This window comes from Balaenoptera ricei, chromosome 18 (genome assembly GCF_028023285.1).
Source record: "Balaenoptera ricei isolate mBalRic1 chromosome 18, mBalRic1.hap2, whole genome shotgun sequence".
In the NCBI taxonomy this organism is placed as follows: Eukaryota; Metazoa; Chordata; class Mammalia; order Artiodactyla; family Balaenopteridae; genus Balaenoptera; species Balaenoptera ricei.
The window spans coordinates 32893381-32908730 of record NC_082656.1 but is presented as its reverse complement, the minus strand read 5'-3'; the positions used below and the strand labels follow the sequence as shown (position 1 = coordinate 32908730).

Sequence of the window (15350 nt, the reverse complement as noted above, 5' to 3'; positions counted from 1 at the left end):
CAAGAGAAGCCACCACAATGAGAAGCCCGTGCACCACAAAGAAGAGGAGCCTCCACTCGCTGCAACTAGAGAAAGCCCGTGCACAGCAACGAAGACCCAACGCAGCCAAAAATAAATAAATTTATTTTTTTTTAAAAAAGAAACAATGCCTTAGATTCCGTATATATGTGTTAGCATACTGTATTTGTTTTTCTCTTTCTGACTTACTTCACTCTGTATGACAGACTCTAACTCCATCCACCTCATTACAAATACCTCCATTTCATTTCTTTTTATGGCTGAGTAATATTCCATTGTATATATGTGCCACATCTTCTTTATCCATTCGTCTGTCGATGGACATTTAGGTTGCTTCCAGGTCCTGGCTATTGTAAATAGAGCTGCAATGAACATTGTGGTACATGACACTTTTTGACCTATGGTTTTCTCAGGGTAAGTCAGAAAGAGAAAAACAAATACAGTATGCTAACACATATATACGGAATCTAAGGAAAAAAAAAAAAAAAAGGCCATGAAGAACCTAGTGGCAAGACGGGAATAAAGACACAGACCTACTAGAGAATGGACTTGAGGATATGGGGAGGGGGTGGGGTGAGATGTGACAGGGTAAGAGAGTGTCATGGACATATATACACTACCAAATGTAAAATAGATAGCTAGTGGGAAGCAGCCGCATAGCACAGGGAGATCAGCTCGGTGATTTGTGACCACCTAGAGGGGTGGGATGGGGAGGGTGGGAGGGAGGGAGATGCAAGAGGGAAGAGAAATGGGAACATATTGTATATGTATAACTGATTCACTTTGTTATAAAGCAGAAGCTAACACACTATTGTAAGGCAATTATACTTCAATAAAGATGTTTAAAAATAAAAAAAATAAAAAAAAAAAGAAACAATGCAAAAGTTAGCTCAGGATGGTGGGTTTGGGGGTGGTTTTTTGTTTGTTTGTTTTTAGCTTTCTTTGTCATCCAAATCTGTAGTCTGCCAAGGTCATGTGGGATCCAGCCCCGGATGTGGTTTAAGGCTTTTATTCTCTCTCTCTCTCTCTCTCTCTCTCTTTTTTAAGTCTACTGGGTTCTCTGTATTTGAAAGCCATTCAACTTTTCAACAATTTTCAACTTTTCATTTAATTTCAGGAAAAAGCTGTTGTGGGACTCCAGAATCAATTCTTACAGTAAGAATCATATGAGGAATTAAATTGAAATAAGTGAGTTTTCCTATCTTAAAGGAAAACCGCATGTATTCTCACCCTGTTTAATATTTCCACAGAAACATAAATACAAGATGTGTGGATTGGATTCCCTTACTGACCTAGCACTAAGAAAGGCAGCTGGTCCTTGCCCATCTGTACTCCAATCACCAGGGGCCTGGATATTGGCAATAGTCCTAGATAGATCATACTTCTCTACACAGACGTCAATTATAGTGTCTTAAAGACAAAAAAAAAAAAAAGCCTTGGATTCAACTCATAAAACAATAGCACAATCTTCCTATCTTTGGAGAGTTAAGCAATCATTCTACTTTGCCTTAATGTTTTTTGTTTCCATTTAAAAATGTGTATTGGTAAGGATTTGACTTGAGGGGAAATAGAAAATTCTTCTCTTTTTATTGACACCCAGCTTTATTTCCCACCGAAAGAATCCATGTGTCCAAGTGTGTCATCTTGTATTTGGAACTACTTTCATATAAAAAAGGTTATGAGCCCACTGGCCTCCAATTACAATTTATTTCATACCTCTGAACACCTATGTAGGGTTTTCGCCAACTCACAGGGTTGTGGTATCCCCCTGATGTTTGAAGTGAACTATTTATAAACTAAGTGCATGTTTTTATGTAGAATTTGTGTCTCCAGTTCAACCCACATGAAACCACTAATAGTGGACTCTTAAAATAATAGTAATGGCAAAAGACACCTGGCCTTGAACCAACATTGTAATAAAATTTCTGTATAAAATTGAACTTGCAACTTGAGAGCTTTCTCTACTTGTAAACATTTTCTCTAGTTTGCAGTGGGACAGGAGATTCATTCTCCAACCCAATTTCATTTGTCATTTTGCAGTTTAGGGTGTGACTCCCTCAGTTCCACAGTTTGGGCCTCCCAAGGCTGGGGACCCAGATGGGGGCTGTTGGGATGCTGAGAGATAAATGTGAGGGCTGGAGTGAAGAAGTGTTATCTAGGAATTTCTAACAGCTATAAGCTCATTCTAAAATAAGCCCTTTACTTTCTTTTTTATTTCTTCAGTGGTCTCAGGAATGACCTCTTTCCATTTTATACTATCTTGTCTATTGCTTCTCATGAAAGATTCTCCACCTAAAACCACAGAAGAGTTACATGCCAGCTTGTTTTTTCTTCTAATCATTTTGTCCCTAAAGCTAGCCCACAACTATCTGGAGTTTTCTCAATAGGGTGGAAACACTTTTGCCTGCATTGGCCACCCATTGTTATCCACCTAAGCGTCCAAAGAAGTTCAAAGAGCAAACAGTAAAGAAAAACCCATAGGTCGAGTAAAGGAGGACAAAAATATCCAAGTGGGTATACAGGTCTTGTTTTTGGCAACACTAGTTTATTAGTGACCTTGACGAGAGCTGTTTCAGAAGAGTAAAGTGTCAAAAGCATGATCGGAGTGAGTTCAAGAGAAAAATGGGAAGAGAGGAAATGAGACAGTAGTATGGGCAATTCTTCTGAGATGTTTTGCTACAAAGGCAGTCAACAATGGAAGCAGTAAATGGAGCAAGATGTGGAATCAAATAGAGGTTTTTTTTTTCTCTAAAGGTTGGGACTGTTACTACATAGTACTTATATGCTGAGGGGAATGATTGCATGAAGAAGGAAACCTTTACAGTGCAGTAGAGAGAGGGCACAGCTGCCAGAGGGATGGACAAGCTGGCACCCACCTTGAGGGGTTGGTTGTCCTCAGAGGGGAGCACAGGAGATCCCCAGGAGGGAAGAAGTGGGCGTGCCTGCAATCAGCAGATAGGTGTCGGGGCACAGGAAGCTTATGGGGGTTCTCTTCTGATTGCTTCTATGAGTGAGTGAAATGAGAGTGAAGGAGAACAGGTTAGATGTTTGATGGGAGAGAAGAAGGGCTTAAAGGGTTGTCTAGGAGAATGGACAATGAGTGCTAGGGAACTGTAGTGGATAAAGGTCGAACTTGAAGTTCTCAGTCAGGAACTTAAGTAATACCAGGAGAGAAAAGGAGTCTATGTGTGACCTTGGAGATACAGTGCTGAGGTAGTTTACATAGGTATACTATCTGCTTTACAAAGTTATTGGGCGTATTAAATGTGTCAGAAAGCATTTTGAAGTATAAGTACAGGATATCGTTATTATGAAACTTAGCTTTGAATTACTTAGCACTTTTTCTTGGCAAAAAGCTTTTTAAATTTCTTTAAGACAGCCTTACTATCTCCAGAGACAGCATTTGGCTTCTGCCACTGATTTACTCAGTAACTAAGTCTAAGCAAATGACTTAACTTCCTTTTGCTTTTTACCTCTCAATCTATAAAATGACGGTGGCAATGTTTCAAGTGCAACAGATGCTTTAGAAATAAAGGTGCTACATAAATACAAGCTATTAATAGAATGGCTTTCAGCTCTCATGGGTACGGTCACCAGAAAGTCAGAACGGTCAGAGCATCTGAACAAGCCTTGGGTGGTAGAAGCCTCCCTTGGAAAGCTTGGAGGGAGGTACCTCAAAGGAGGTGTCACCCACATCCTTTCCTTTAGTTCTCTTGGAGATTGATTATTAGAACCTGAGACTCAAAGAGGTGAGCTAACTTGTTAGGGCCAAGGCGTTGGATTTCAACCCAGATTTACCTTAAAATCCCATGTTCTTTTCACTTTGCCACATGTGGAATTGGGCTTGATACATTATAGCCAGGGAAGGTGTGTAATACTTTATTTATGTATATTACAGACCCCTATTTTAGCCAATTTAATCTCTTCTCTGTCATCAAAAATGTAATGAGAGTTGCCCAGTGGCAGAATAAACTAGTTTGTTGGAGATATCATCATGATGGAGTCGTTTACAAGAAATCAAATGACAAGAAAAGGTAGGAACGTTTTTGGGGAAGGAGCAGTAAGCTGACTAAAAATTTGCACTTAGCTACGATGCAGTTTTCAAACACCTTGGGGCAGGAGAGTGGGTGCTAGAAAAAAAATAAATTTGTACAGTCATGGAAACTGTAGGAATAGAGTGTCAGCTGTGCTTTTTTACTGCAAACATGATATGTACATTATAAACTATAGAGCATAAGAGGCTCTAAGAGAAAGTCACTGAACTGTTAGTAACTTCTGAGTAACAATTGCCCACCTGATAGGGAAGGTGATGATAGGAAAAGTGTATTTATTTTCTTCCAAGAGCTAAAAAGTGATCAGACTTCTAAAATTTGTTGAGATTGTCCAGGAAAGTGTGTAAAATACTCATCCATCACCAGAAGCCCCTGGTCAGGAAATGACAGTGCAGTAAATATCTTCAGCAGCCACCTTTTAATGTACAAGCTGTTTTCGGTTGGAATTTTCAGCACTCACATAAAACACGCTGTCATGAGTGACTGCTTCTGCTCCAAAGTCATCACTACCGGGATAATGGAACATCTCTCTGCAAATAACCAAAAAACTTTAAATGTCATGTCAAGTTTGTTGAAGCCATTTTCAAGCTCTGTTCAAGGTTACATGAATATTGAGGGTGTCTGGGTTTTTTTTTAAATTTGAGATCTACGAGAGAGATCACTCATAAGGTTGTGCAATGTGAGAGTCAAGTTAATTAAAAGAAAATCTGTTGCTCTTTGGGAAAGTCAATCAGCTAGCACCATTTAGCCGTTAGCTATTACACCTCTCTCCTCACAGCCTGGATAAGTCCAGATCACTGTCACTTACCAATGAAAGAATATATATGTGTGTATAGGTTACAGGTCTGTATGAATATATGTGTACGTATTTGGCAAATTATGACATTATTTTGATTTGCTAGGAAGTTTTAATAATTTGCCTGCCAAATTCAGTATTTTTTTTAAAAGAAAGCATTTAATTTTAAAATTCCTATTAGAAACTTTCTTCCTTGGATTTGTTTGAAAAGGAAATTAATCTTTTTATTATTCAGACTAACGTCTGTCTTGGGTCATAGAGTGTGGAAATAAATTCTTTGCCCAATGCATATTTACTGAGCATCCACTGTGCTCCACGGCCATCCTAGGCACCGACATTACAGCAGTATTTAGAACAATGTCCTTGCTATCTCAGAGCTTACATTCTAGTGAAGAGATAGACAACAGACAAGTAAACAAGTATATGATGTGTCCGGTGGTTATAAGTTCTGTGAAGGGAAAGATGAGTGTAAGAATATAGAGCGATGGAAAGGTGAGTGCTATTTTAGATGGATGGTCAGAGACGGCCTCTCTCGATAGCATTTGAGCAGAGACCTAAATGAAATGCAGAACCAAGCCTTGCTAATAACTGAGTGATGGGCATTTCAGGCACAGAAGAAGTAGGAAATAAGTATTAATGCTAATGAAATAGTTGTCTATTTATATTTTTTAGCTTATTCTTAACCTCTGGGTGTTTATTTTATTTATTTTTCCAATTCAGCAAACATTTATTTTAAAATTTTAAAAAATTTATTTACTTAAAATTAGTTAATTAATTTTAATTGAAGTATAGTTGATATACAAAATTATATGTTACAGGTGTACAATATACTGATTCACAATTTTTAAAGGTTATATTCCATTTATAGTTATTTTAAAATATTGGCTATATTTTCTGTTATACAATATATCCTTTTAGCTTATTTTATACCTAATAATTTGTACCTCTTAATCCTCTACCCCTATATTGCCCCTCCCCACTTCCCTCTCCTCACTGGTAACCACTAGTTTGTTCTCCATATCTGTGTCTGCTAATGAAATAGTTGTCTATTTATATTTTTTAGCTTATTCTTAACCTCTGCATGTTTATTTTAAATCTACCTTACTCTTTTTTTTTTTTTTTTTTTTTTTTTTTTTTTTAAACATCTTTATTGAAGTATAATTGCCTTACAATAGTGTGTTAGCTTCTGCTTTATAACAAAGTGAATCAGTTATACATATACAATATGTTCCCATTTCTCTTCCCTCTTGCATCTCCCTCCCTCCCACCCTCCCCATCCCACCCCTCTAGGTGGTCACAAAGCACCGAGCTGATCTCCCTGTGCTATGCGGCTGCTTCCCACTAGCTATCTATTTTACATTTGGTAGTGTATATATGTCCATGACACTCTCTTACCCTGTCACATCTCACCCCACCCCCTCCCCATATCCTCAAGTCCATTCTCTAGTAGGTCTGTGTCTTTATTCCCGTCTTGCCACTAGGTTCTTTATGGCCTTTTTTTTTTTTTTTTTTTTTCCTTAGATTCCGTATATATGTGTTAGCATACTGTATTTGTTTTTCTCTTTCTGACTTACTTCACTCTGTATGACAGACTCTAACTCCATCCACCTCATTACAAATACCTCCATTTCATTTCTTTTTATGGCTGAGTAATATTCCATTGTATATATGTGCCACATCTTCTTTATCCATTCGTCTGTCGATGGACATTTAGGTTGCTTCCAGGTCCTGGCTATTGTAAATAGAGCTGCAATGAACATTGTGGTACATGACACTTTTTGACCTATGGTTTTCTCAGGGTATATGCCCAGTAGTGGGATTGCTGGGTCGTATGGTAGTTCTATTTGTAGTTTTTTAAGGAACCTCCATACTGTTCTCCATAGTGGCTGTATCAATTTACATTCCCACCAACTGTGCAAGAGTGTTCCCTTTCCTCCACACCCTCTCCAGCATTTATTGTTTCTAGATTTTTTGATGATGGCCATTCTGACCGGTGTGAGATGATATCTCATTGTAGTTTTGATTTGCATTTCTCTAATGATTAATGATGTTGAGCATTCTTTCATGTGTCTGTAGGCCATCTGTATATCTTCTTTGGAGAAATGTCTATTTAGGTCTTCTGCCCATTTTTGGATTGGGTTGTTCGTTTTTTTGTTATTGAGCTGCATGAGCTGCTTGTAAATCTTGGAGATTAATCCTTTGTCAGTTGCTTCATTTGCAAATATTTTCTCCCATTCTAAGGGTTGTCTTTTGGTCTTGTTTATGGTTTCCTTTGCTGTGCAAAAGCTTTTAAGTTTCATTAGGTCCCATTTGTTTATTTGTGTTCTTATTTCCATTTCTCTGGGAGCTGGGTCAAAAAGAATCTTGCTGTGATGTATGTCATAGAGTGTTCTGCCTATGTTTTCCTCTAAGAGTTTGATAGTGTCTGGCCTTACACTTAGGTCTTTAATCCATTTGGAGTTTATTTTTGTGCATGGTGTCAGGGAGTGTTCTAATTTCATACTTTTACATGTACCTGTCCAGTTTTCCCAGCACCACTTATTGAAGAGGCTGTCTTTTTTCCACTGTATATGCTTGCCTCCTTTATCAAAGATAAGGTGACCATATGTGTGTGGGTTTATCTCTGGGCTTTCTATCCTGTTCCATTGATCTATATTTCTGTTTTTGTGCCAGTACCAAACTGTCTTGATTACTGAAGCTTTGTAGTATAGTCTGAAGTCAGGGAGCCTGATTCCCCCAGCTCCATTTTTCGTTCTCAAGATTGCTTTGGCTATTCGGGGTCTTTTGTGTTTCCATACAAATTGTGAAATTTTTTGTTCTAGTTCTGTGAAAAATGCCAGTGGTAGTTTGATAGGGATTGCATTGAATCTGTAGATTGCTTTGGGTAGTAGAGTCATTTTCACAATGTTGATTCTTCCAATCCAGGAACATGGTATATCTCTCCATCTATTTGTATCATCTTTAATTTCTTTCATCAGTGTCTTATAATTTTCTGCATACAGGTCTTTTGTCTCCTTAGGTAGGTTTATTCCTAGATATCTTATTCTATTTGTTGCAATGGTAAACGGGAGTGTTTTCTTAATTTCACTTTCAGATTTTTCGTCATTAGTGTATAGAAATGCAAGCGATTTCTGTGCATTAATTTTGTATCCTGCTACTTTACCAAATTCATTGATTAGCTCTAGGAGTTTTCTGGTAGCCTCTTTAGGATTCTCTATGTATAGTATCATGTCATCTGCAAATAGTGACAGCTTTACTTCTTCTTTTCCGATTTGGATTCCTTTTATTTCTTTCTCTTCTCTGATTGCTGTGGCTAACACTTCCAAAACTATGTTGAATAATAGTGGTGAGAGTGGGCAACCTTGTCTTGTTCCTGATCTTAGTGGAAATGGTTTCAGTTTTTCACCATTGAGGACAATGTTGGCTGTGGGTTTGTCATATATGGCCTTTATTATGTTGAGGAAAGTTCCCTCTATGCCTACTTTCTGCAGGGCTTTTATCATAAATGGGTGTTGAATTTTGTCGAAAGCTTTCTCTGCATCTATTGAGATGATCATATGGTTTTTCTCCTTCAATTTGTTAATATGGTGTATCACATTGATTGATTTGCGTATATTGAAGAATCCTTGCATTCCTGGGATAAACCCCACTTGATCATGGTGTATGATCCTTTTAATGTGCTGTTGGATTCTGTTTGCGAGTATTTTGTTGAGGATTTTTGCATCTATGTTCATCAGTGATATTGGCCTGTAGTTTTCTTTCTTTGTGACATCTTTGTCTGGTTTTGGTATCAGGGTGATGGTGGCCTCGTAGAATGAGTTTGGGAGTGTTCCTCCCTCTGCAATATTTTGGAAGAGTTTGAGAAGGATAGGTGTTAGCTCTTCTCTAAATGTTTGATAGAATTCGCCTGTGAAGCCATCTGGTCCTGGGCTTTTGTTTGTTGGAAGGTTTTTAATCACAGTTTCAATTTCAGTGCTTGTGATTGGTCTGTTCATATTTTCTATTTCTTCCTGGTTCAGTCTCGGCAGTTTGTGCATTTCTAAGAATCTGTCCATTTCTTCCAGGTTGTCCATTTTATTGGCATAGAGTTGCTTGTAGTAATCTCTCATGATCTTTTGTATTTCTGCAGTGTCAGTGGTTATTTCTCCTTTTTCATTTCTAATTCTATTGATCTGAGTCTTCTCCCTTTTTCTCTTGATGAGTCTGGCTAATGGTTTATCAATTTTGTTTATCTTCTCAAAGAACCAGCTTTTAGTTTCATTGATTTTTGCTATTGTTTCCTTCATTTCTTTTTCATTTATTTCTGACCTGATCTTTATAATTTCTTTCCTTCTGCTGGCTTTGGGGTTTTTTTGTTCTTCTTTCTCTAATTGCTTTAGGTGCAAGGTCAGGTTGTTTATTCGAGATGTTTCCTGTTTCTTGAGGTAGGCTTGTATTGCTATAAACTTCCCTCTTAGCACTGCTTTTGCTGCGTCCCATAGGTTTTGGGTCGTCGTATCTCCATTGTCATTTATTTCTAGGTATTTTTTGATTTCCCCTTTGATTTCTTCAGTAATCACTTCATTATTAAGTAATGTATTGTGTAGCCTCCATGTGTTTGTATTTTTTACAGATCTTTTCCTGTAATTGATATCTAGTCTCATAGCGTTGTGGTCGGAAAAGATACTTGATACGATTTCAATTTTCTTAAATTTACCAAGGTTTGATTTGTGACCCAAGATATGATCTATCCTGGAGAATGTTCCATGAGCACTTGAGAAAAATGTGTATTCTGTTGTTTTTGGGTGGAATGTCCTATAAATATCAATTAAGTCCATCTTGTTTAATGTATCATTTAAAGCTTGTGTTTCCTTATTTATTTTCATTTTGGATGATCTGTCCATTGGTGAAAGTGGGGTGTTAAAGTCCCCTACTATGATTGTGTTGCTGTCGATTTCCCCTTTTATGGCTGTTAGTACTTGCCTTATGTATTGAGGTGCTCCTATGTTGGGTGCATAAATATTTACAATTGTTATACCTTCCTCTTGGATCGATCCCTTGATCATTATATAGTGTCCTTCTTTGTCTCTTGTAATAGTCTTTATTTTAAAGTCTATTTTGTCTGATATGAGAATTGCTACTCCAGCTTTCTTTTGATTTCCATTTGCATGGAATATCTTTTTCCATCCCCTCACTTTCAGTCTGTATGTGTCTCTAGGTCTGAAGTGGGTCTCTTGTAGACAGCATATATATGGGTCTTGTTTTTGTATCCATTCAGCCAGCCTGTGTCTTTTGGTGGGAGCATTTAATCCATTTACATTCAAGGTAATTATCGATATGTATGTTCCTATTCCCATTTTCTTAAATGTTTTGGGTTTGTTATTGTAGGTGTTTTCCTTCTCTTGTGTTTCTTGCCTAGAGAAGTTCCTTTAGCATTTGTTGTAAAGCTGGTTTGGTAGTGCTGAACTCTCTCAGCTTTTGCTTGTCTGTAAAGGTTTTAATTTCTCCATCACATTTGAATGAGATCCTTGCTGGGTAGAGTAATCTTGGTTGTAGGTTCTTCTCCTTCATGACTTTAAGTATATCCTGCCACTCCCTTCTGGCTTGCAGAGTTTCTGCTGAAAGATCAGATGTTAACCTTATGGGGATTCCCTTGTGTGTTATTTGTTTTTTTTCCCTTGCTGCCTTTAATATGTTTTCCTTATATTTAATTTTTGACAGTTTGATTAATATGTGTCTTGGCGTGTTTCTCCTTGGGTTTATCCTGTATGGGACTCTCTGTGCTGCCAGGACTTGATTAACTATTTCCTTTCCCATATTAGGGAAGTTTTCAACTATAATCTCTTCAAATATTTTCTCAGTCCCTTTCTTTTTCTCTTCTTCTTCTGGGACCCCTATAATTCGAATGTTGGTGCGTTTAATGCTGTCCCAGAGGTCTCTGAGACTGTCCTCAGTTCTTTTCATTCTTTTTTCTTTATCCTGCTCTGCAGTAGTTATTTCCACCATTTTATCTTCCAGGTCACTTATCCTTTCTTCTGCCTCAGTTATTCTGCTATTGATCCCATCTAGAGTATTTTTAATTTCATTTATTGTGTTTTTCATCATTGCTTGATTCCTCTTTAGTTCTTCTACGTCCTTGTTAAATGCTTCTTGCATTTTGTCTATTCTATTTCCAAGATTTTGGATCATCCTTACTATCATTATTCTGAATTCTTTTTCAGGTAGACTACCTATTTCCTCTTCATTTGTTAAGTCTAGTGTGTTTTGACCCTGCTCCTTCATCTGCTGTGTGTTTTTCTGTCGTCTCATTTTGCTTATCTTACTGTGTTTGGGGTCTCCTTATCACAGGTTGCAGGTTTGTAGTTCCCGTTGTTTTTGGTATCTGTCCCCAGTGGCTAAGGTTGGTTCAGTGGGTTGTGTAGGCTTCCTGGTGGAGGGAACTAGTGCCTGAGCTCTGGTGGATGAGGCTGGATCTTGTCTTTCTGGTGGGCACGTCCACGTCTGGTGGTGTATTTTGGGGTGTCTGTGGCCTTATTATGATTTTAGGCAGCCTCTCTGCTAATGGATGAGGCTGTGTTCCTGTCTTGCTAGTTATTTGGCATAGGGTGTTCAGCACTGTAGCTTGCTGGTCATTGAATGATGCTGGGTCTTGATGTTGAGATGGAGATCTCTGAGAGATTTTTGCCGTTTGGTATTACGTGGAGCTGGGAGGTCTCTTGTGGACCAGTGTCCTGAAGTTGGCTCTCCCACCTCCGAGGTACGGCCCTGATGCCTGGCTGAAGCACCAAGAGCCTTTCGTCCACACGGCTCAGAGTAAAAGGGAGAAAAAATAGAAAGAAAGAAAGAAAGGAAGGAAGGAAGGAAGGAGGAAGGAAGGAAGGAAGGAAAGAAAGAAAGAAAGAAAGAAAAGAAAGAAAGAAGCTATAATATAGTGAAGTAAAATAAAGCTATTGTAAAGCAAAGCTATACAGACAAAATCTCCCCCAGAAGCATATACATATACACTCACAAAAAAAAAAGGAAAAGGGGAAAAATTAATATATCCTGCTCCCAAAGTCCACCTCCTGAATTTGGGATGATTCGTTGTCTATTCAGGTATTCAACAGATGCAGGCACATCAAGTTGTTTGTGGAGTTTTAATCCGCTTCTTCTGAGGCTGCTGGGACAGATTTCCCCTCCTCTTCTCTGTTCGCACAGCTCCTGGGGATCAGCTTTGGATTTGGACCCACCTCTGCGTGTAGGTCGCCTGAGGGCGTCTGTTCCCCGCCCAGACAGGACGGGGTTAAAGGAGCAGCTGCTTCGGGGACTCTGGCTCACCCAGGCCGCGGGGAGGGAGGGGTACAGAGGAGGCGGGGCGAGCCTGCGGCGTCAGAGGCCGGCGTGACGTTGCAGCAGCCTGAGGCGCGCAGTGCGTTCTCCCGGGGGATGTTGTCCCTGGATCACGGGACCCTGGCAGTGGCGGGCTGCACGGGCTCCCGGGAGGGGCGGTGTGGAGAGTGACCTGTGCTCGCACACAGGCTTCTTGGAGGCGGCAACAGCAGCCCCAGCGTCTCACGCCCGTCTCTGGGGTCCGCGCTGATAGCCGCGGCTCGCGCCAGTTTCTGGAGTTCGTTTAGGCGGCGCTCTGAATCCCCTCTCCTTGCGCGCTGCGAAACAAAGAGGCAAGAAAAAGTCTCTTGCCTCTTCGGCAGCTGCAGACTTTTTCCCGGTCTCCCTCCCAGCCAGCTGTGGTGCGCTAACCCCTTCAGGCTGTGTTCACGCCGCCAACCCCAGTCCTCTCCCTGAGATCCAACCGAAGCCCGAGCCTCAGCTCCCAGCCCCGCCCGCCCCGGCGGGGGAGCAGACAAGCCTCTCGGGCTGGTGAGTGCTGGTCAGCGCCGAGCCTCCGTGCGGGAAGTGCGGGAATCTCTCCGCTTTGCCCTCCGCACCTCTGTGGCTGCGCTCTCCTCCGTGGCTCCGAAGCTTCCCCCCTCTGCCACCCGCAGTCTCTGCCCGCGAAGGGGCTCCTAGTGCGTGGAAACCTTTCCTCCTTCACAGCTCCCTCCCACTGGTGCAGGTGCCGTCCCTATTCTTTTGTCTCTGTTATTTCTTTTTTCTTTTGCCCTGCCCAAGTACGGGGGGAGTTTCTTGCCTTTTGGGAGGTCTGACGTTTTCTGCCAGCGTTCAGGGGGTGTTCTGTAGGAGCAGTTCCACGTGTAGATGTATTTCTGTATCTGTGGGAAGGAAGGTGATCTCCGCGTCTTACTCTTCCGCCATCTTCTCTGTACCTTACTCTTTTGAATATTTTTTAGTTTAGTCTGTCTAAGAGGACTTGTTTGTTGAGAATAATTACTTTAATGTTTCATAATGTGCACAGTGCTTGCTTATCACAGTGATAAGTTTTACGTTTCTTTCTTCCTTACTGTAGAAAATCAGAAGTTGCAGTTGACAGAAGGGTCACATTCACACTACAATATCAATTGCAGCTCAACAAGGACTGCAGTCACCAAGGAGCTTAATTATAATCTAGACACTCACACGTCTACCGAGAGGATCAAGGCAGCTGAGAAGAAGGAAGCCTGTAATGTAGAAAGCAACAGAAAAAAGGAAATGGAACTTCTTGGCTCGGTTTCTAAAAACGAATCCATTCCCGAAGTTGAAGCCCTGCTGGCAAGATTACGAGCTTTATAAATTAAAGTGGTAAAAATGATTAAGCCAAATATAAAACCATGCTCTAAGCTATACCACTTGAAAAAATTGCTTCTTATATAAGTGACTTTATATGGTTTTAAATTATGATATATATTAGAAAAATAAAACTCAATACATGATTGCAGTGCTTTTCCTATGTACTTGAGGTCTTGGCTTACTCAAGATTGTAATAGGCTTTAATGCTTTTTTTGTCTTCTGGTGTTCATGTGTTCTGTATTTGGTGGTTGAATTTTTATATAATGCTTTAGAGAGCAGGTAGGTGACCATGTGTTCAGCAGTGTGTCCTTAAGAAAATACCATCTTCCCAAGTCACTGTAATTTTTACTTTAGTATTTTCCAACATTAATGAACATCAAATCATCAACCTCAAGTCTTGCTACATACCCATGTATATTTTGTTTATGTTATTTATACAGGCCCAGGTTTCTCTTTAATTGGGATCTGTATGCTATCAGCATAGCACGGAAAACATAAAACTGAATATAACAGCTATGATGAAATGATTGGTAAGCTCATTATCATCATTGTTGAATTCATGTTAATTAGACCCTGTAGGAGACTATACAGCAATTGAACACAGTTCCAAGAATGATAAATAGGAATATATGCTCTCTCTTTGCAAAATGCACATGCCTTTGTATAAAGTGGATGTACACAGTATTACAGTGCTGCCAAAACTCTTAGCCAGGAGAGCATTACCCCCGTGCCACCCCGCCCCCGCCCGGTAATTATGACTGTAGGACCGAATTGCCATTTTGAAACTTCCCAAGTAAGGAATTTTTTAATTTCTGTGAACAAATTTGAAATTGCAGATTCTCTGATCTGACAATCAATAACTTTAACGAAGATCTGAAGTGTTTCAAGGAAAGATTTCCTATGCAAATGTTGCAATTTTACCTCATTGGGGGCATGAAATTAACTCTGTTAATTCTATATCAAAGAAAATAAACTTGTTACTTGCACTAAATGAAAAAAATTGCTTCTTTTTTTTTTGTAGTTACCATATTCCATGGATTAGCTGGAAACAGACTGTGCTCTGCAGTCTATCTAAGCATCTCTTCTGCTTTATGACGTACAATAAGCAAGTGGCTGTTCTTTTACCTCCAGTTAAAAAGCAGTAACATGGAACTAGTCTGCGAGGTCCACTGCCTTTTATTTCCTTGTTTAAGTTGTCACCTCCTTTCAGCTCCAAGTTAATAAAGTTAATTAATTAGAACTATGAGCCAGGCCCTGGTTATAGACATTGGGGAACAGAGTGTTATCCACAGCCAAGGTGGGAATAAATTGTTCTCGTCTGTATTGCTGAAATGTGCATTTTGCCCTCCAGTTGCAATTCCTGTTTTCCTGAGAGCAAATCTTAAAAATGAGGAAAGGTGAAGGACATTTATACATTTAGGCAGGTGGAAGCCCTAAGCACAAGGAAAGAAGTTAAATGAAGGAATTCTGACTGTTCTTATCATAATTTTGCAAAGACTTGGGATTTTCAGAAATAAAACTGAAATTCAACCCAGTAGTTTGGACACACCAGATAGCAGGTAAATACTCTGTCAACTTAGGGCTGGGGAGCAGACACAGGGGAGAAGCAGCCTGACCAGTAAAGGGAAGTGAAGATGACACAACCTCCCAGGGACGGAGGAAGGCAGGGAAGTCCCGAAGCTAAGCAATCAGCCCCCAGAGCATCTGTCTGCAGAGGCTGAAGGACAGCCTTCAGGCGAGGGCCAGGAGCCAGGAACTGTACACACCTGTACTGCCTCGCCCTCTCTGAGGGAGCCAGTTCTGAACAGGCCTGAATAGGAGGGCTATAGCTATGAGGA

The 15350-nt window shown here is 40.0% G+C and overlaps 1 protein-coding gene across 1 annotated transcript in view; it reads left to right on the top strand.

Moving 5' to 3' along the window:
• DIAPH3 (diaphanous related formin 3) overlaps nt 1–13626 on the top strand; it is a 569503-nt gene extending 555877 nt beyond the window's left edge. The window contains exon 28 of the mRNA XM_059903469.1: nt 13253–13626. Within this exon, the coding sequence (XP_059759452.1) occupies nt 13253–13515 (263 nt within the window). The 3' untranslated portion in view covers nt 13516–13626. The remainder of the gene's footprint in view (nt 1–13252) is intronic.
• The last annotated feature ends 1724 nt before the right edge of the window (nt 13627–15350 follow it).